Genomic DNA, 21,468 nt, shown 5'->3' with positions numbered 1-21,468 from the left:
CGGAGAGGAGGTACACGTTCGCGGGGACGTGAATTTCTCGAAGGAAGAGCAGGTGAAGGTGGTCGACGTGGTAACGACGACGCGGTTCGCCACGCATGTTACGCAACGTGTGACGCGACCGATGCACCGTCGGTCGTCTTGAGCGTCTTTTTTAACCGTCGCGTGGCAGAGAGATCTTGCGGGGACGCCCGCTCGTCCGACCGACCGCGATGACGATGCATCGCCCCCGCGTGATGCGACGGAGGTTATGACGGCCGTGACGGCGTGATCTCGTGGAGAGACGATCGTTCCGCGCGGGAACACAAATGATTGTCGGTCGAGAACGTACGACGTCCCCCATACATGTTCGTTCGACGACGGTGCCCGACCGACGTTAACGGAACGTCGCGATTCGACGCTGCTTCGACGCGCGTTCCCTCCTCGCGAGCGTGGTGCGCGGAGAGCGGATCGACGAGAGTGGTGCGGCTGCGGCGAGAAGTTTGCGGCGAGTCGTCGCGCGATTCGTCCCAACCGTTCTGGTACTATTCCAGGTTCTACCCCCCGTTCCGGCGTGCTATCAACCGAACGGAATCGACGGGGAGAGACTCTCGAGGCCCCTCGACGGGCCACCCGTTGGACGCGCGTGTCCTCGCGCGACGTCGCGCTCGTCGTGTCGCATCGCATCCGTGTTGCGTCACTCGCGCCCACGGCGCCATTTTCCATCGGCCAAGAACGAGCGACGTGACGGTAGCTGGTGGCGGCGGCGGTGGCGGCGGCAAGACGTGACTTGAGCGCGTGCACCGGAGTGCCGTTCGTACATACTTGGTCCCTCCTCGCCCCCCCGACCTCCGGGTCGTCCGGCGGCCACGCGTCAAGAGTTCGCCCGTCAAGAGTGCGCATCGTTTACGATCTAAACGGAGGCGGATTGTGTGTACATATAAATGGCGGCGGACGAGCGATGGTACTTCTCCAGAGAGCAGCTAGCAAACACGCCGAGCAGGCGGGCCGGCATCGACGCGGACAAGGAGCTGAGTTACCGTCAACAGGCGGCGAACTTCATCCAGGACATGGGACAACGTCTCGTGGTGTATCCTTTTTTATCACGCGCGACGTTCGGTCACGGTCTCCACGCTTCTAGATCGTGTCCCCTTCCGCCCCCCTTACCCCCTCATCTCCCATGCATTTCCCCGATTTCGCGGTTTTATCCGTCTCGACTATGTCGGGCGCTCGTAATCCAGTGGCAGGTGTCGAGGATACCGTTCACGGGGGTCCATGCCGATGAGAGACGCGCGACAGCGGTCGCGATTGACTCCGCGTCCCTCCATCCGCGACACGGACGGATGAAATGGAAGATTCAACCATATTGGAGTCCCGTGCGTCACATGTACGTTTCTTGCCAATTCCCAACAGCGAAAGGACCGTGCCGCCAAGTGCACATAGGAAGGCTCGGCTGATAAGGGATACGGTACCTGGAGCGACATGTAAGTGTTGCTCGGAACGCACACATGTGTGTGTGTATATCTATATATGCGCGCGTGTGTGTATATGCGTTTGTGTTACTTGGACGGGGACCATCGAGTTAACGGGACGTGATTGACACGGGCGAGAATGAGGAAAGACTTAAAAAAGAGATTAAATATCACCCTGAACCACACCTCCACTTTACAGATCGAACGTAATGCCTCTTGGCATTCTTGATTGAGTTCGCGAGTTTCACCCTGTTTGCATTTCGCCTGTCGCACGTGAGGTGCACGCAAACGTGAAAACTCGGGGCGATTCTAAACATGTTTGTTCTAGGCACTACCACCGTCTACCGTATTTAAGTTTTAATGCAGCGCTATCTTTGTAGACTGTTGCGCGGCAGTCGTATGTGGACACTTTAGAAATGTGTGGAAAGTTTGCCTTACGCTTCTAGTTTTTAGTGTTACTTGGAACTTTTGCAACTTCCCAGAAAATTCTACGTCTAGTCCTTTACATATTATATAAAGATTCTGCTTTTTTGTTATATTTTGGCTAGAAAATTTGTAACAGTTTATCAATGTTTTTGTTAATTCTCTCAATTTTTCTTCTTGACAACGAATAAGAGTGCATTTCATTAAATTTCAGTATGCGAATAATGTATGCATTTCATTTTAAATTTCAGTACTTGTACCATTAAACTAAACTGTTATTAGGAAGCTGTAAGAAGAACTGATTGAGTTGTCTGAGTTCATTAAATCAACTTTCCCACATGGCTGTAAACTGAAAATCTAAATAAATTATTTTATATATAAAAAACTATTGTACCTTCTCTCTATTTTCTAATCTTACCATTTAATCTAATTCTATGAAGTTTTAGAGTGATATTGATAGAGCCTAAATTATTTTATTTTTTTTCCTTTAAAAGAAATTAAAAAAAAAATTTTTTTTTTAATATTTGTTATTCAATCAATCAACTTGTGATTTAGCAAGACATTTTTTTCTTTATTAATTATGTCTACACTACAGAGATAGTACTGCGAATGGAGGATATGCGTACTTTTTTTGCGACTTTATAGACTCGGATGATCCCTTGTCGGTATATCACGTAACGCAGAACGTATATAAAGCAGAATATTTCAATCATTACTTTCAAAATTTTTGTCTGCTCAACAATCATACATATGTAAATTACATATATAATTTTACACAAAGAAGAAATACGTTACTAGATAGTATTCTGCTCTGTGTACTCGAAATTGAATACTCGAATTGAAAGTATTCTGTCAAGTACTTTTTAATTATATTTAGAAATGAATTCACACACACATGTATGCTGATAGAAATGGAATCGTTTATGGTACATGTGATGTTAAGGATTCCAATATAGTGAATCCTTTGCTTCCCGTACATTGTCCATCTATACTGTACGGAATTTGCAATATCTTTTTTTTTTAAATTACTGTAAAATAGATGGGGCTTATAGGTATCTCTTTTTAATCTATTACATAAAGTTTGTATTAAAATCATAGATAAAGATCATATTAATCTTTAAGAATGTTTTTTTTTTGTTGCAGAAGATATTGACATAAATATTAGATATATCTTTACTGTGAGTATCCATAGGATCCATATAATTGACGGATACGTGTAAAAATGTATTCCTTATTCTTAATCCTGAATATCCTGAATTTCCATCCTGCATATGAGTAATATAATTTTACTGTGTAAAGAAAGGCCCTGCTCTCCGTGATTTATACGAGAAGAAAAAGTTTTCGGTTAATTTGCTTGAATTTGTGATATATTGTAGTTTTTGTGTCCCTGGTGAAAGGACTCAAATTTCATCAACTTTCTATGATTAGTTTCTGAATTAAGGTAAATGTACCAATGCTGGGACACTTAAGACCTACGTCTAGACACCTTTATTATTTTAGTTTTTAAAGTATAACGCGAATTAAAATCAAAGATAAAATTATAATACAAGAAAAATGTTTTTATCTTTGATTTTTTTATTTTAATTCGGGACATTTACCTTACCAGGCATTTGAAAATCTACACAAGAACCGTTTGTACGTTTGCATACACGAGCTTGTACTTGTGTGCCTCCCCGCATCTGTGTGTATGAATGTTCGTGAATGTTTTGCCCGCGAAGCATTCACAGGCATTCATACACAGATGCGGGCAGGCACACAAGTGCAAGCTCATGTATGCAAACGTACAAACGGTTCTTGTGTAGGAGATTTTCAAATATAATTCAGAAACTAATCCATAGAAAGTTGATGAAATTGGAGACTTTATTAAGGACACAAAAACTACAATATATCACAAGTTCAAGCAAATTGATCAAAAATGTTTTTTTTCCCCATATAAATTGTATGAGGTCCTTTCTGTGAATATCTTGGAAAATTATTTTCCTTAATGAACAAAAATCAGGTCACAATTGTGCATCAACACTGCCATAGTGTACATGCACAGATTCTACGTGTTCCATTCGCTGACGCAGTTTCACAGGAACGCTATTGCAGTAGCGGCGCTCTTTCTAGCTGCAAAAGTGGAAGAACAACCAAGGAAATTAGAACATGTTATCAAAATGGCATATATGTGTCTCCACAGAGACCAACCACCACCTGACAGTCGGTCTGAGGTAGGTTGTTCGTCCTGTGGAGACACATATGTCACTTTGATCATGTCTAAACTTTACATCCGTTTATGCAAAAAAAAAAAAAAGAAATTATGTTTTTTCATCTATTCAACATAAATATCTAATATTATTATTTGCAGCAATTTCTCGAGCAAGCGCAAGATTTGGTATTCAACGAGAATGTCCTCCTACAAACATTAGGATTCGATGTTGCCATTGATCATCCACACACTCACGTTGTTAGATGTTGTCAACTAGTAAAAGGTACAGGTTAGGTCGTAGTATACCATTACTGTATATCAATCTCCATGTGGGATTGCTAGACTCCGATAGAAACTAATTGAAATGGATTGTTTATGTTTTAGCGAGCAAAGATTTAGCTCAAACCTCATACTTTATGGCATCTAACAGGTAATTGTTTACTGCTCCTGTACTGCTACTTTTGCTCGATCAGTAACAGTATCTTTTAGACATTTTATTTTTTGCAAAAACAGAAATGTGCCAGTACGTAAATGGTAGTCGGTTCAGAGAAACTACAGATATTTCCAAAATATAGGATAAAAGCGAAACTATACACAGACTATCATGCAAAGATATATATAAGAGTTTTATCTTTTTTAGAATAATACAAGTAGTTACGAAAATAGTTTTTTACTTTTTACCACTTGTTAGTTATTCATATTTGTACGGTTTTGACATGCAAATCTTTAAAATTGTTAAATAACGATGGTTCTCGATTATGACAGGCTCGATGAGTTCTATGCAGGTTTTTGTACGATTTCTTTTCTTTTGCAGCCTACATTTAACTACAATGTGTCTACAATATAAGCCGACAGTTGTAGCCTGTTTTTGCATACACCTCGCATGTAAATGGTCTAACTGGGAGGTGAGAAAACTTATATCCCCCGAACAAGCGCGCAAGTTGCTGCAGACTGCTGATGTGCGATAACAATCATAATATAAACACTTGTAAAATTATTCATGCATGCGTCGCGTTCGTCTTCTGGTCGATTTATATCTATTTCAATTCTCTGAAACTGCATTAACATGTATATACATGGTACGCTTTTATTAATTGTTTATTCTTTTCTGTGCACAGATACCGCAGAGTACCGAAGGAAAAGAATGGTTCTGGTACGTAGACAGAAGCGTAACTGCGGAGCTACTTCAAGAACTTACAAATGAATTTCTTCATATATTCGATAAATGTCCATCGAGATTAAAAAGGAAAATTATGAGCATTTCCGCTAATCAGAGTCCAAATATTCATCCTCCGAGCCTCCCGAACTCGCCATTCGTAAGTAACTCGCACGTACGAATATGATTCTGGGTCTATTTTCTGTTGCTGTAGTGGCTGTACTAGTTTAAGAACTGTACATACACTAAAGCGTGACAGTTATATGTAAGTTTCTCACGCTTCAATGTATGTATATATATATATATATATATATATACACACACTTCTCGAAATAGTGGAGCCAGGGCAGCAATAGAAAGCAGACTCTCTGTTTTTACATTTTTTTTGTCTATTCCGTGGACGAGCTCTAACTCGCATCTTCTTCTCTTTAGGATACCGAGCCGCGTAGAATACAATCTCCAGCATTGGATGGTGCGGCTGCCATTGTTGCTCAGTTGAGTCGCGCTCATCATGCAGTGGAAAGTGCCGCTGCCGCCCATTCGAGCCGCTCTCATCACGCGGTGGACGGTGTCGCCGCTGCTCATTCGAGCCGCTCTCATCACGCAGCGGAAGGCACTGCTGGTGCTCCCGCTGCCGCCGCTGCCCATTCGAGCCGCACTCATCACGCGGCCGATGGTACCTCTTCTACCTCCTCTACCGCTGTTACTACCCACTCGAGTCGGTCTCATCATACGACAGACGGCGCCGTTGCTCATTCGAGTCGGTCTCATCATGGACAGCAGGAGAAACAGGATGAGAAGAAAACCATCGCAGGACCATCGACGAGAGCAACTGCGATAGATTACCGAGAATATCGCGAGAAGAAGGAGCGAGAGCGTCTGGAACGAGAGAAGGCAGTCGCCGCTATCGGATGCCATGTCGCTGATCCTAACAAGCCTCATCATTCACATCACCATAAACAAGTATCTAACGCAAGTATGTCGAACAAGCACCAGATGCCATCTGTGCAAAAGGGTACTGGCCTTCATCACAATCATCATCATCGGCCGGACATGAAAGTCGGTCAACCAGTGCCGCAGAGACACTCCGGTAGCAGTCAACCTAATCGCGATCCTAATAGACAACGATTGCCGAGAGAACACAGTGCCGGTATGGCTGGCACAAGTGCTGGTATAGCACATTCCTCGCACCACGCCAATTTAGATAGTTCCTCGTCCGAATCTATAGCTCATAGGTCGGACAGTGGTGCTGTGCAAGATACCGCATCCTCGGTGCACGGTAGTTTGCATGAAAAGATGAGTAATAATCACAGCGGACATAGACTGAACGCGCTCGATAGCAAGCATCAGGGGCACGATAAGAGGTTGTACCGAGGAGAGGACCCGAGGCTCAAATCTGCGAAATACGCAGACGTTAACAGAATGGAGGCTCAATTGAGACGAAAAGCGGAGGCGCTGGAGCAGAGAAGTGAGGAGGTGCGGAAGCTGATCGAGAAGCCGTTGCCGCCGCCGAAGCAGGCGGACATACCGTATCTGATGAACGCGCAGCAGAAGCAGCAGGCGCATCATGCCAAGTACAATCAGCAACAGCAGGACAAGGGCAGTTCATTCACCGGTGATATGAAGCACCCAGCAACTGCCAGTCAGAACGCGCTGCCGCAGGGAACGTCTCCAAGCGCGTTGTTGTCGCAGAAGACCGCACCCGTTAAGACACAGATGTACTGTCAGCATACCGCGCAGGGTGTATCCCAGATCCTGAAAGACATTGCTATAAAAAATGGCAATTCCCAGTCTTGCTTGAGCACATTGAACAACGATGATACGAAGTCGGAGAAGCGATCGCGATCGACCACGCACGAGGAATTTGCCGAGAGGAATTCCGTCGATGTCCAACAGGGCAGTCTGCATACACCACCTGGCAAGCACAGATCGCTGTTCAGCCCGGAGACGCCGATCGTGCCCAGAGAATCGCACGCTCAAAGCGCAAGGCCTAAATCGAAACAGAAAACTCCACCCTCCGCAGCCACGAAGATGAAGGAACGCGTATCGCCATTCGCGAGTTCTCCAACACTGCAAGATTCGTTAACAATGAAACGACCGTCCAACGAAGGATCCGTGCATAAGAGGACGCGTGCATCGAGTATCGGTGAGAGCGAGCAGCCGGTGAAGATCAAGACGGAAATCAAGACGGAAGATACAACCAGTTTGGAGGCGATGAAGATGCTCGGCCGCGTGCCTGATCTGATCCAACCGATACGCGACAATCTGTCGTTGTCGAACAGCAGGAACAGCACATCATCCGTTATTAATGACTTGAAGCCACCGGAGCTTATCAAACCATTCGAATCGGATCAGTTTCGTTTCAACGCGATGTCGCAGCACAAAGCCTTATCGATGAATGTGAACGCACTGACTAACGGTATGGACCTCAACGTGGTGAAACAAGAACTCCCGGAACATCGTGTGAGAAGAGAACCTCTAGAGCATTACGTAAAGAAGGAACCGTCGGGACACAGAGCCCCGGAACCAATGCATTCCCAATCGCAGACAAAACTTGAATACACGTCGCCGATGAAATCCGCGCAGAGTATAAGCGCGTTGCTCCAGGAGACACTGCCGCCGATGCCATCGCTGTTGCAGGGACTGCAACAACCTAGCCAATTACCTCTTCAGCAGGTGCACCAAGACCACTTGCAGCACCAGCAACAGCATCATCAGCTACAGTCCATTCAGCATTCGTTGATGGATCACCAATTACCAGTGACGACTCAGTGTTTGTCGATAGCGAGCGATAATTTCACACCGATAGCTTCGACCGTCGATATCAGTGTTCTCTCCGACAATGTGTCGATGATGCTGCCAAGCAACAGCAACATGATAGAATTGACAGCGCCAACAGTCTCCACGGTAACGACTGTTCCTCCGATCGAGGAAAAGCGGTCGGAGCATCATAAGAGCGAAAAGAAGAAAAAGAAGGAGAAGCACAAGCACAAAGATAAGGAGAAGAGCAAAGATAAGCATAAACATAAACACAAGGATAAAGTTAAGGAGAAACATCGTGAGAAAAAAGACAAGGAAAAAAGCGAGGAGACGCCAACGGCGGCGCCCATCAAAATTACGATCCCCAAGGACAAACTGAACCTGAGCACGGAAGCGTCATCGACCGTGGTCGGCGGAGGTCCGTTGGACAAAAATATATCACCTCAGAGCACGGGCCTGAAGATCAAGATACCCAAGGAAAGGCTCAAGGGCACCGATAGTGTGCCCAGTTCATCACCCGCGCAGCCAATGATCCAGGGTCCGCTAAAGATCAAAATCCGCACCGATCTTGGTATCTCAAGGAGTTCCGCGGCGGCGCCGCTGCCATCGTCGACGTCATCGTCGTCGAACGGCTCTAGCGGATCTTTGCACATGCAGCTCTCCTCTGAATTATCCGCGAACGAAATGACAAGTCGGAAGCGCGAGCGAGCCGACCTGATCGGCGACAGCTCGGGCAGCAGTGGCGTCCCGCTCACAAAGAAGCAAGCGCTGATGTTACCTACGACGGGTGGCTACGGCCAGGGCCACCGACCTGGAGAACGGCAGAACGGCAGGCACTATAACTCCGGCAGCAATAATAAGGTACGTGGTAGAGGCGTCCGTCAGCATCAAGGCGGTCGCGGTCCACCACCACATCACGCAGTTGCCGGTCAGCGCGGTGGTAACGCTGGTGGTCACTACCAGCGAGAGATTTACGGTAACGGTCGCGGTAACCGCGGTCATCAACAGTATCATTCCCATCAGTCCCACCATCCCCCGACTGTTCGCGGCGATGTCGGCGGGTACGCGAGAGGGACTGGCCATACCGAGCAGGGCACAGATTCTTATTTTTATGCTAATTATCCAGCATCCATGTTTAGTACATCCGCCGGATACGTGTATGAACCCGCCTATCAGCAATATTATCAACAATTTCAGCAATATCCAATGTACCCGGCGGGAGGTAATCTGATAATGACGCCGGACGGCACCATCAACACGTCGGTACCACCGCCGTCGTTACTTTCAAATCAGCTCTTTCAGAATCAAAATATAATTCAGTCCCAGTCGGCTGTGTCCACCCGGCAGGAAGATACGCAATTGTTGCCCCCACCGCCTCTTCAACCGCCCCCATCACTTCCTCCCCTGCCGAGTGGGCCGCCACCGCCGCCGCCTCCACCACCTCCTCCGTCAATGTCGGAGTGATAAGACGCCTCACTTTATACATGTACATATATATGTATATGTATATTTTACATTGTTCGTATTGTTCGGAAAGTGTGTAGTGAAATTTGAGAAAAAAAAGAATTAGTATTTTATTTAATATTTTCATCTCAATAGTCTCTAGAGTAACCCAACATGGATTATTCTTGATTAACATTTTCATTTGATGTTATGATTTTATGTCATCAATAGCCGATGATGTGCCAGAACGTTCTACATCTTTCAGAGAAAAATTATCGGTTAAAAATGGGATAATTACTTATACACAGTGCTTTCAACGACATTTAACCATTCAATCCATAAACAGCAAATATCTTTTTTTTAAGTCTATGCAGCATTTTTACTTTTGCGATAGTAAAAGAATGTTAAATGCCGAAAATGCACTTTTTATCTTACATCTTCTGAGAGTTGTTGAGCATAACTCAACAAATTTTAATCTTTTTGCTTTGAATGATACTTAGGTTTTTACCTTTCAAATCATACATAAATACCATCACTTTACAAAAAAAAAAAATAAAATTGTTAATATCGATACTTATATATATATACCAAAAATTATGAACTTTCCGAACAATTATACATATGTAAAAAGTTCACTTGCACTATAGAATTTGCAACTAAACCCAGTTATTTACTAAACAGATATGTAGATTATATATAATTATATAATTTTATATAATTATATATATACGTATTTTTTAAATTTCAATCTTTAAGATTGTTTTCTTTACATGTATATATTTTGTATTAATTATTCGCTAGAGACTATTCCTCTTAAAATCAAGTTTCCCATTACGATTTCAACGATGTGAAATTCTGCTTCGTTTTGGATATTTATATTTTTCTTTCTATTTCTTCTCTAAGATCAATGAATACGTGATTTATAATAGTTTACATCGTCTGAATAATATTTTCTTTCTCTCTCTTCTTTTTTCTCTTTGTTTTCTTATTTTTTCTCTCCAGTAATATTTTTGATAAAAGTAAAGTGCTCTGGAAGCGATTAATTTTTATGAATTTGTTCGAAAATTTGTATATACAATGTATATAATTTCTATTTCTTTCAAAGGTAACGGCTAAAAAATCACATAAATAATTCACCAAAATTATTAGAGAATTTATGATGAAAATGAGACGGTATATATAAATATAATCCTCCAACAATATAAAATTCTCTATGTAAATATATAGTACTTTTCTGTCGTGTAAACTCAGATTGTGGACATGATAAATTATCTTTGTTACTCTCTAAATTGGTATATATTTATATAAAAATATATATACACTTTTTTAAATGTGTATGTATATATATACATACATCTTTCTCTTATACTTGGGTTAGGTGTTGAAATCTAAAACCCCCATAATCGTTCTCCGAGCTAATTAAATGCGCAGAAACGCTGTTAATTTTTCTTCTTTCCCTTCGATTCTGCGAAATAATTTGGTAGAAGTAGTAGCATGACGTCGTGCCGTTTATTCTTTATCACCTGACTGCTTCGATCGTATCTTTTTTCCGTACCTGTATAATAGTTGTAGAAAATCTTAGTCGAAAATGGTATCTCGTATCAATGTTTTTTGATTCGTAGTGAAACGGATATTGATCCGATAATGCAATCCGAGTGCCTAAGACATTCGGATGAAAACGTGTGCAAATGCATAATACCAATATTGCAGAAATTGTGCAATTTTCGGTTAGTCGCATACAGCCGATCTCGTAAACCTTAATTGAAGTTAAATTCAAGTGTTTGTGGGATCGAGCTATACCACAATGATAGCAGCTATTGGTACTATAGCAATGCAATGTGTCGACGATATTGTTGGGAAATATCGTTATTTTTTCCTTTTAATTTCCCTTTTCTCTCAAAAATTAGTTTCCCACTTGTAGCCAGCATGATCTACCTACTGTAAGTTTGCTATAGAACTACACCTGTTCTTGCTTGTTACTACTTTCCTTTTTATACCCAGTGCCTGAAAAATAAGAAAAAAAATTTAAATTATATAAATTAAAAAAATTATTAAATTATATAAACTTAAAAAAAAATAGTATGTTATAATAGATGATCAATGAAATTTAGAGAAAAAATCTGTACTTAAATAGCACAGATAATATTTTTTGTCGATGATATTAGATCCTCTGAGATAAATTATACAGCATTTTCTTACCGTGCAAACTGAAATATATTTTGGAAATGCTATAATTACTTGACCTATCTTTAAAATGTATATATAATTTTTCATAATCTTCAAAAAATTTCCTGCAAAGTTCTTGATGGTCATTTTAAAAATCATATCTTCGTTGTGACTCTAATCAGCACCCCCGGTTATCTCTGTGATTCGTATTCTTTTTGTTGCTCTGAAAGGAACCGAGAAATAGGAATATTAGTCAAAAAATAGGAAATTTTTTGAAAATTGTAACTTTCTTAGAAGTTTTCACATGCAAGATATTCTTGCAGGCATCTTTTTTTCTCTGCACATAGTATATCGCTTAATAGTTTAAGTACAATAATTGATTGTTGAATATATAAGAGCCTTAGGGGAAACATCGTAAGTTCGAAGAGGGAAAACTACGTTGTAAAAGTTCGAGAGGAGGGACACTGCCACGTGTGATAGACGAAATATATTAGACGAAGATATAGCGAAGAAAGCGATTTTCTATCGGCGTCAGTTATTCCCGAAAGAACTATTACTCGCGTGGATAGAAGCCTCCGCTATTAGCGAATAGCGAGTAATACGTGTAATGCTTTTGCTAGCCAGGGAGGCAAGCGATTTGTGAATCGTTTTTGATTGCATAAACATAGATTTCAACTTATCCGAAATTACTAATAATTTCGATTTAATTAAATTTTGTGTATATTACACAATCGAGCACGACAATTGTGAAGTTTTTATAGAACAAATATTAACTCAGGAACGTCGCATCGGATTAAATTAGAATGCGAACGGTATATTACGGTCGGAATATATATTTTCTAAGAGTGTTATGCTATGTATACGTATGTGCACATGTATACAACGTCGTTTAAGAAATGTATAGTATATAACGTGCAGAGAAGTGGTATTATATATCGGAATCGTGAATGTGTCATTGTTAATTGTTATATTGTCACGATTACCATCGATGTTTTAATATACGCGACTGATTTGCGAAATGCAGAGGATCTATGATTAAGAGCATAGTTGATAATCTCATTTAACGATTTAAGATGCTCTGTCTATAGTTGTATATAGTTTTTTCGTTCCGTGTGAACTCGAAACACGCTTTGATAATAGTACAATATATTATCGCTACTGCTTTGAACTTTATTAATATTGATATATATGTATTATATGTGTATATATATGTATGTATGTATGTATGTGTGTACGTAGGTATATACATATATATGTACATATAAAGACTTAATAATCCCGCGAGCTCATAAGAATTCACACATTCACATTTTTAATTTAATCTAAACCCTTATCCTAATTTTTGTATAGTGTCTAAATTAACAAAGAAATATAATTTAAAATAAAAACATTACAAAAGACACAAACGCGCGCGTAAAACGGAAAAATAGTGAATAGTTTCATATTTTTGTATCTTCGAAGAAAGAGATAAAATTGATGATCAGTCATTAGTGAAGGGTTTAATTCTTATTGTTAGTTCGATCGAAAAGACTAGTTAGAAAAGAAGTCCTTTTGTATTCTCTTATGGATATGTTCTCAACATTTTCGGCCATTCCTACTTAATTCAGCTAATATCTTAAATTAACTTATATATAGACGTACATAATTCTGTTTCTGTCTGTATCTTAACGCTTATTCTAAATTTCGTCACTTACACTCTACGTACTTTTGTGTTTTCTTCTATACATATCTCTCTCTTTCCTCTCTTCTGCTCCTCCTCTCTATACAAACTTGTTTCGTTATCACTCATGCTCGTCATCCGTTTCCTCGTGTGTGAGCTATAATACATATATATACAAGAATATGTATGTTAAATATTTTTCTCTCACGTCTACATCACATTTGGCTTTCGGTAACTATATCGGAGCTTACACGGGATGAGATTACTTCTAGGCATATGTACTTTTGAACGCGGTTTTTCTCACCGTGTATATGTAGCCAGATATGTGTCAAATTTATCGAAGACCATTAGCATGTATATATTCGATATATTGTGAAAAATTCCGTTTCCGGAATGTGATATTTTATAATCGCTGTGCTGAGGATTTTTTAGGAAGAAATCTCTCATAAATGCTGCATGGGATGCTATTCTCAGGAAACTCGCGCGTGTCTTTTCTCTTACTTATCGTATAAAACTGAAGATCAATGTACCAAGCGACTTGACTTCCGCCGATTGTAACCCGATTTATTGACCAATACGACAATATACGTGAAACGAAATCATGCACGGTAACAAAAATGCAAGTGAAAGAAATGAAACTGCAAGTAGTCAAATTGTGCGATTACGACAGTAATTGAAAACCAGTAATAGAAAGACAAAATAATTGCTAAGGTAAATCTAGTTTTTATATTCTGTGATCGTAAGAAATTTAAGAGAAAACAGAAGAGTATATTATATATATATATATTTATATAGCACTTTATTCGATATCATATATCTTTCTCGTTGACATAATGCATTTTTTAATTAGTTTAGAGCTGATTTTTTTCTTGATAAAAATTCTATCGAATTAATGACATTAAAATTTTGTTTGAAAGTAATTGAGACGACGAATTTTCTTAAAAATTATAGCACCTTGAAATTTGACAAAGGATCTGTGATTGATAAGTGACACAATAGAGAGAAAGGGAGAGATGAAAAGGGAGTGAGCGAGCGTGCGAGAGAGCGAGAGAAAGCGAGAGAGATGATACACATATATATGTATATGTTAAAGATGTATATAAGTCCAGCGTTTTTCGCAAAGATATTTTTGATAATTTTAGAAATTCACAATTTTTCTTAGTAGTCCTCGAGATATTTTTCTTTATCTCGATCCGGAGTAGCGGGACTGTCCATTGTATTTCGTCGTAGTAAAATGATTTAGATTTCGGATTAATGGAATCGTCGACAAATCGGTGTATATCGGCAATGCTTTCAAGCTGTTGTTAGCCAACGAATGCTACATCGATCTAAAACGAATAATCGTTACGAAGACATCACACGCTGCAAGCTCACGTGCGCGTGAGCAGCGAATAGCATACGAATGAATTGAGAAACATAAATCTTAGGGTACAATTAACTCGCCAAAAAAAAAATAAAGAAGAAGAATATATATATGTGTAACGTGAACACTGCGTAAATTCTGTACACGATGTATATTCACCACTCGTCGCGTACGCTACCTGTCTTGAGAAAAAAGAAAGAGAGAGAGAGAGAAAGAGAGTAACGCAGAAATTATCAATTAACACACAGTCATTGAAACGTTTCAAACGTTTTAATCAATAGCAAATATTCATCCTCGATTGTTCATGGAAATTCGAGCGAGAGATAGACGATTACAGGCGAGGAACTACACGCAATCATATAACAGGGATCGTACGCGTCGCATGGTCGATAAAAAAGAAAAAAAAATTAAACAACGCAAATAAACGTACTGTGCAAACGAAACGTACCTTAGTGATTATTTTGTCTTCTTAATACCACACATGTTATATGTACATATGCAGTATCGCACACCGTACCGCCGCATCTCTTTTTTTTTTTTTTAAATACATATATGTATGTACTAACATCACAGCTCAGTATATTGTACGAGTACCATATTGCGATGATTGCTACATAAGTCACACACGAAACGAAGCTCACAAAAAACCAACAAAACAAGATTAATTGACGTTGCCCGTGTCATTTGTTCCCGTTGCTTGGTGAAGGGTACACCACGACCACTATTGCTACTATTGTTAGGAGCAAAATATTATCGTTATCGCTGAATTATCGGACTATCGCTGTTGTTGTAATGGTGTTGTTAATGTATGCGTGTGTGCGTGCATGATGATTGACGAATGTGAGTACGAGCATGCGCTCGCACGCTTTACGCTTTTCTTTGCATCCGTATATACATCTGCATGCGTAGAATTTGCAAATAGACGCTTCTGCCAGTTTGCGTAGCTTAACTCGATCCCACTTTGTTGCGCATAATCGAAGAGGAACCGGAAATAAGGGGCAAGTTCACCGCAAAGATGCTAATACGATACTCCATTCTCCTTTCGCTCGCACTGCGAATTATAATTATTTGTTATATATCATTACGTGTATCACGCTTTTCGCCTGGAAGACCTCATACATTGAAATTAATTTGAGATAATTAACTTTTCACTATCTATCCGTTCCCATCAATCTGAGATTGAATTCTTACGGAAACGGATATTAAAAGATTCACAGGGGAATGAAGAAAGAATTCACGCTACATTTAGCTACGAAAATGTGAAAATTGAGTCATTTATTTTGACAATTCTGCTGGAAACACGCACGAAAAAGAACGCCACGTCAGATTCGGTTTAGATTCACGTCTCGTTACCGTTCATAAGATTTAAAGTCTTGATTCTAAACAGCGCATCATCCTCAAAATAATAGACTCAATTATGGTCAAAAGATATATTAGACGTGTACACGGCGCACATTTATTTGCGTGACGTGTTAACTATTTTTACTAGCGGATGTTTCGTTTCATGTTTGCATTACTTCACGGAGCAAGACGTCACATTTCTATTTGTCGTTTTCAGGAAAGACACGCGTCCAGCCATCACAAAAGCTCCAGCAAGCAGCTGCCGCAGTCTCAACAGTCCCATGCGACGTAGTATGGCTATTTGGAAAATGATTGGTGGAAGTACTCTTAAAGGATCCTTTTCTCGATCGGTCCATTCTGGAAGAGGAAAGGTCAAATGGAGAGATACCGCTGTATATATGTTGTTGTATGTCTTAAGATATCGTCCGAGATACATAACAATTCGAATATGTTCTGAGATATATTCTGAGAAATATCTGTGAAATATATCAGGACATATTTGATTTACCTGTATGCCGTTTACCTCGTATATTGATTGCCTTGATAAGGATCATCTCTTTACTCGCTTGGTTTTCTTCCTCATTCTCGTCTTGTCGTTCTCTCTCTCCCTCTCTCTAATTTTCTTTTTTTAGGGATGAGTAAAAGTTTCCCACGTTGCATAATATGGTGTTTCGCATTAGCTTTTGACGAAGGCCGTTGTTTCAGTGAAATACTATAGAGTAGGAAATGCAAATGAGAGAGAGAAAAACATGATCTTACTCAGGTGAATTGGATGTGACTCATTCCTGGTTGCTTGCGAATTTTTCATTCGCGTTTCTTCTATTCATTCAGCACACATGCAATTGAGTGATAATCCTTAAATAGAGATGATCCTTGTTGACTCGTGAGACGAATGCGGACGACGTTCCGCCGTCTGTGTCCTAAGTGAAAATTAACGACGAAATGCATAATGTACTGGCGCATTTAATGCGATTATAACGACTTAATAACGACGCTGATACGATCTAACGCTCCGCTATTTTTTACGCGAGTTCCCTCCCAACTTGTTTGTCACAACTGAATCTCACGTCTCGAAGTTATTTTTATTTCATTTTATTTTAGCTTATCTACGTCCCCTTTTATATTCCAAGTGATTGATAATTGATAGCCTCTTACAGTTGATAATTTCCTATGAGGGAGACAACTAAATTGATTGTATCTGTTAGATTGAAGAGAATATAGAAAAAGTGTTCTTTTAATAATTAACTCGCGCGAGTAACGAGGCGTTAAATCGGAGAAAAGTTAAGCGGTTAACGTGCTGCTTTGCGAACAACGCGAGAATGAGATCTTCGTTGTTTCAGAGGAAAGAAAAGAGAGAGAGAGAAAAAGTAAAAAGAGAAGAGTAACTCTGCGAGGAAGCTTTGCAAAGATAGAATTCTGACAAAAAAGAAAGAATTCTTTCTTTACACTATTTCGCAGCCTTAGATATTTCACAATTATCCCGGCGTTCTTCGCTCGGAAGAACGTGAATATTCATTCATGTCGAATATATTCTTGGCCTGTAAATTGACCATCGACAGGTTGGTTCGTTGCAGAGGAAAATTTTGCAAATTTGGGATTTTAATTTAAGTAGCTGCATCCAATGAAATTTTTAAGTAGACTATTATTAACTGCCCGACTGTGCGATTTGATTTTCGGGTCGCTCTTTCGGGATATTAGTTAGACGAAAAAAAAAATTGCGTTCTTGTAACATATTGGATTTGCCGTAGCGTAAAAGATACTCTAGATTTTTTAAGTAGGGCTATTCTGAGCGTGCAAGCTACTCTAGATTTTTTAAGTAAAGTAGGGCTATTATGTTACTATAACTAAGGATCGTCTACGACAGGCCTGGTCAACTTCGAGCTGCGGGAGTCACGACACTTCTCCTTTTCCATCCACGGAAAGTAGGGGGGAAGAGGTTCCTCCGGTTTCTCCTACTCTCTCCATAGATAGAAAGGGAGAAACGTCGTGGCTCCGAAGTTCAAAGTTGACCAGGCCTGGTCCACGGACTTCGAATACGTTATGCATTTAACAATGCCTTATTTCCGGCTGTGTTTTAATTGATATTTGTCCCCTTTGGATTCTTTTCACGCGCATCACGATAGCGATGCCGGCCCATAGAGAATACGCCCATTCACATATTTCTCACGATGACTCGACGATTCTGAAATCTTCCGGTTCCGATGATTCACCCCCATCGAAAGTCAGTGTCACCGTTGCTCTTATCTTGTTACCGATTGTTCCGCGAGATAAATCCACGACCGAATGTCTCTACAACGAAACGATCGATTCAGATTTAAGAAGAAAGCAAATTGACTCATAATACGCGACACACATTCACACGCATACAGACACACGTACAGTAAAATACCTGCTCGACGATACCCGAATGGTATTTATATTATCGTCTTATTACTGTGTAAATAGTTTCCCTACCTGCATAATAAAGTAAGTAAACATAATATGCTCTATCGCGTAATTTAGTATAAAGGACTATGAGGTAATATTGATATTGTATCAACAGACTGTACATAAAATTATTTTGTAATGCCAAAAGAAACCAAATGAGAGTAAGCTACTTCGAAGCACGGTGTTGCGCATAGTTGAATGCGTACGAGAGAAGAGCACGCGTATAACGCACGTATACACAGGCAGAAAACATACAGACACAACAAAATACACATACACACGCGTGCGCGCATCGGATACCCAACCCTAGTTGTAAGAAGTATGATCGCGCCCAATCACCCACGCGAAATTAACACCTGTACAACGTTTCGTTCGACGATACGCGCCAATTATAGTTGTACTTTGTTCGGCGGTACATGACGCCGCGTAGGATCAAAGTGTGTTCGCTCGGTCGACGATCGTCTAATCATATACTTTATTTCTTCTTTTTTATATATATATATAAATAACGATCAACTTAAGTTAAGCCTAAGTTAAGTGTCAATTATGGTTATGGAGTTAAGAATTAGGAGTTGTCTGAGAATAAGAGAAGGTCGAAAAAGAGATTTAGAGATCACTGGCTATACGCGTAGCTAGGATTTAATTAACGAAATTTGTACTGCGAGAGACGTAGAGGGACGTTGGATTGATTAGCGGTCTTGTTATTTGAATGTTCGATCTATCGTGAAAAGTGAGATTCCCTTTACGTGAATCGCAATAGCACGTCTTGTTCCTCCGTTTCTTTTTTTTTTCGTAACGTGCATGTATTGCACAACGTATACGCGGAGTGCGCATAACAAATCTAACGACGATCGTACAATGTAGGGCCGAAATTACGCGTTGCAATGTTTTTCGTTCGATTGAGTTGCGATCGAGTTATCCGACGCGATAAAATTGCGATGCCGAATGTCTCTCATGGTAGTAATATTTTTAATTCTTATTGTAGGAGAAAAAGAAAGAAAAAGAAAAAGAGAGGGTGGAGCGAGTCAATTTTATCGCGCCGATGTGCATTTTGGCGTAATTGTCGAGCCTCGTAGCCGAGAAAGAAAGAGAACGGAAGGAGAAAAGAAAGTAAGAAAAAATACTGAAAAAAGAGATAAAAATAGATTTCGTTCAGCAGTCTTCTTTCGCTAAAAGCACTTTTTCAAAAGCTCGTCTCTCGGCTGCGCGGCGTAGGCGTTTATTGCTAATTCGTTTCGCCATGTAATTAGCGCAATTATATTACGAGGGACAATCAGAGCCGTTGAGCGGAGCAACATCACAGCTAAAAACTAATATCCTTCTTTTTTTACGTATTTACAACCTCGCGGTACTGCGTGCAAGAGGCAACGCGTAATCAAGTGATTATCCTGATGGAAACTTTTAGATTTTATTCGTTACGGAAATCGCAAACAAGTCGCAACTGCGTGTCTTGCGTCAAGCATTCCCGCTTCTTCTTTCTTTGTTTTAAAGTTAACGGAAAGGAAAATGCTTTTTGAACGTATTTTCAAAATGTTAATTAATGTGTAATCTAATGATTAGTGTAGGTCTGGTCAACTTCGAGTTTCCCTACCTTTCCCTCTCTTCGTGGATGGAAAGGAAGAAGTGTGTCGTGTCTCTGGAGCTTCAAGTTGACCAGGCCTGGATCAGTGCTCAGCAAACACCAAATAACATGTAACTTATAATTTCCTACTTAACAATGTAAATGCAATGTATTACTTGGTGTTTGCTGAGTGCTGTCCGAGATTTGTAATTCCGGGCATTGGATTTGAGATGTGTTGGCGTTCTACCACCCTTTTTCTTAATGAAGATAGAAATCAATCGGCATTTACGTTGCTCCTCTCAACGGCTCTAGTCCGGAATCTTAAAGTAACGTCCGAACGATCGTCGTCACGGTGGAAGGGAGGGAGAGAAGTAGCCTTCGTCGTTGTCGCGATTATCACGGGTGTGCGATGCGCCGATGAGATGAGGCCCGTGTGCTGATCGTGCTGGGAGGAACGGGCGACTAGTGAAAGTCGATGGGAATTGTGCCCACAATGCTGTACATAGTTACTTTATCTGTAAGGACTTAGAGAAATAACAGCCGACATTTGCGCGACGAGAGACAAAGAGAGCGAAGTAGGGAGGAAGGAAGGAAGGAAGGAGGAATGTAAATTATACCGCTCTCGCGTGATCTTGTCCCCCGGTCGCGGCCCGGAGAAGCTTCTCCCTCGCGCTCGGCACGGTGCTGTCCCTCGTGGTCGCCGTTTTTTACACTCCGGAGGACCGTGGACTCTCGGATCACGTTCCACACCGCTCGCAAACCGTTATTTCGCGAAGCTCGACGAAAAACATGAGAAACGTTAAGGCTGCCCCTGTGTGGGCGTTGAAGCCTCCTTCGAGTGGTTTCGTGGGGTTGTCTGGGCGTTTCCCCGTGGGGTGATACCTCCGGTATTTTCCCTGCGACGTCGAGTGGGATGCGGGGCGCATAGAGAATATAATTATTCCGGGCGGAAGACAAATCCGTCTTAGTGGGGCGGGAGGAGGGTTCGCGCAATTCCTGGAGTGATTAAATGGTGCGCCGCGAGACTCATCTGCCAGCCGACGGGCTCGCCGTTCCGGTTCGCATCTCTTTTATTCCCCCCCTTTTTTTTATTTATTCTTGAACTTGCGTTACGTCTTTACGCGCGAAAACGCGCGCCGTGCCGTGCCTCGCGAAGTCGTTCCCTTGAAGTTGCCCGCGCGAATCGGGCGCGGGCTGAAGCTGACGGCGCGACCGGGTACCCGGCTGAACCGAGCCGAGTTTTGCCTAGCTTAAAGGCGGCGTTCAAAAAAAAAGTTATCCTTAATAAAGGAGAGAAACGAACGATCATTAAAACCAACTGCCAAAGACTTTCTTTACCCTGTCCCTCCGTAGGCGTTTAATTTCACGCCACTCGTGTTTAATTCTATATCATCAATGGAGATTAACTTTAATTTCGGTTTAACTTATTTTTTATCTTATACAGTTCTTTAGAACTGTATAAAAACTAGAAAAAATAACAAGTAAGTTAAACAAGTAAATTAAAAGTAATCTCTCATTGACAGAAATGGACA

The 21,468-nt window shown here is 41.0% G+C and overlaps 1 protein-coding gene and 1 long non-coding RNA gene across 4 annotated transcripts; one reads left to right on the top strand and one right to left on the bottom strand.

Annotated features, from left to right (window-relative positions):
* The first annotated feature begins 45 nt into the window (after positions 1 to 45).
* LOC112456383 (cyclin-T) lies at positions 46 to 21,392 on the top strand. Of its 3 annotated transcripts, none has more exons than XM_025018884.1 (8): positions 48 to 1,066; positions 3,871 to 4,081; positions 4,219 to 4,348; positions 4,444 to 4,489; positions 4,874 to 5,018; positions 5,178 to 5,375; positions 5,648 to 8,836; positions 16,166 to 21,392. In XM_025018884.1, exons 1-8 carry the CDS (start codon positions 921 to 923, stop codon positions 16,238 to 16,240), a joined length of 4,140 nt encoding a protein of 1,379 aa, XP_024874652.1. In that variant the 5' UTR covers positions 48 to 920; the 3' UTR covers positions 16,241 to 21,392. The 3 variants fall into 3 exon arrangements, with proteins under 3 accessions (XP_024874651.1, XP_024874652.1, XP_024874653.1); XM_025018885.1 differs by having other exon boundaries at positions 49 to 1,066; positions 4,219 to 4,342; positions 4,874 to 4,964; XM_025018883.1 differs by lacking the exon at positions 16,166 to 21,392 and having other exon boundaries at positions 46 to 1,066; positions 4,219 to 4,342; positions 4,874 to 4,964; positions 5,648 to 10,095.
* Positions 10,577 to 15,604, bottom strand: LOC112456385. Its single transcript, XR_003040945.1, has 3 exons — positions 15,056 to 15,604; positions 11,618 to 13,401; positions 10,577 to 11,422 (listed from the first exon to the last, which is right to left on the bottom strand). It is a non-coding gene; the product is annotated as an uncharacterized LOC112456385 (long non-coding RNA).
* Positions 21,393 to 21,468: the final 76 nt, after the last annotated feature.

The sequence above is a fragment of the Temnothorax curvispinosus genome, unplaced genomic scaffold (assembly GCF_003070985.1).
Source record: "Temnothorax curvispinosus isolate PA1 unplaced genomic scaffold, ASM307098v1 QBEX01006756.1, whole genome shotgun sequence".
Taxonomy (NCBI): Eukaryota; Metazoa; Arthropoda; class Insecta; order Hymenoptera; family Formicidae; genus Temnothorax; species Temnothorax curvispinosus.
This window is presented reverse-complemented; position numbering and strand designations above follow the sequence as displayed.

Bases quoted from the DNA above. Each gene is read 5' to 3' on its own strand.
- LOC112456383 (XM_025018883.1), top strand. From the start codon at position 921: ATGGCGGCGGACGAGCGATGGTACTTCTCCAGAGAGCAGCTAGCAAAC. The intron at 4,965-5,177 runs GTGAGAAAACTT...TTCTGTGCACAG, and splicing joins GTAAATGGTCTAACTGGGAG to ATACCGCAGAGTACCGAAGG. The intron at 5,376-5,647 runs GTAAGTAACTCG...TCTTCTCTTTAG, and splicing joins GCCTCCCGAACTCGCCATTC to GATACCGAGCCGCGTAGAAT.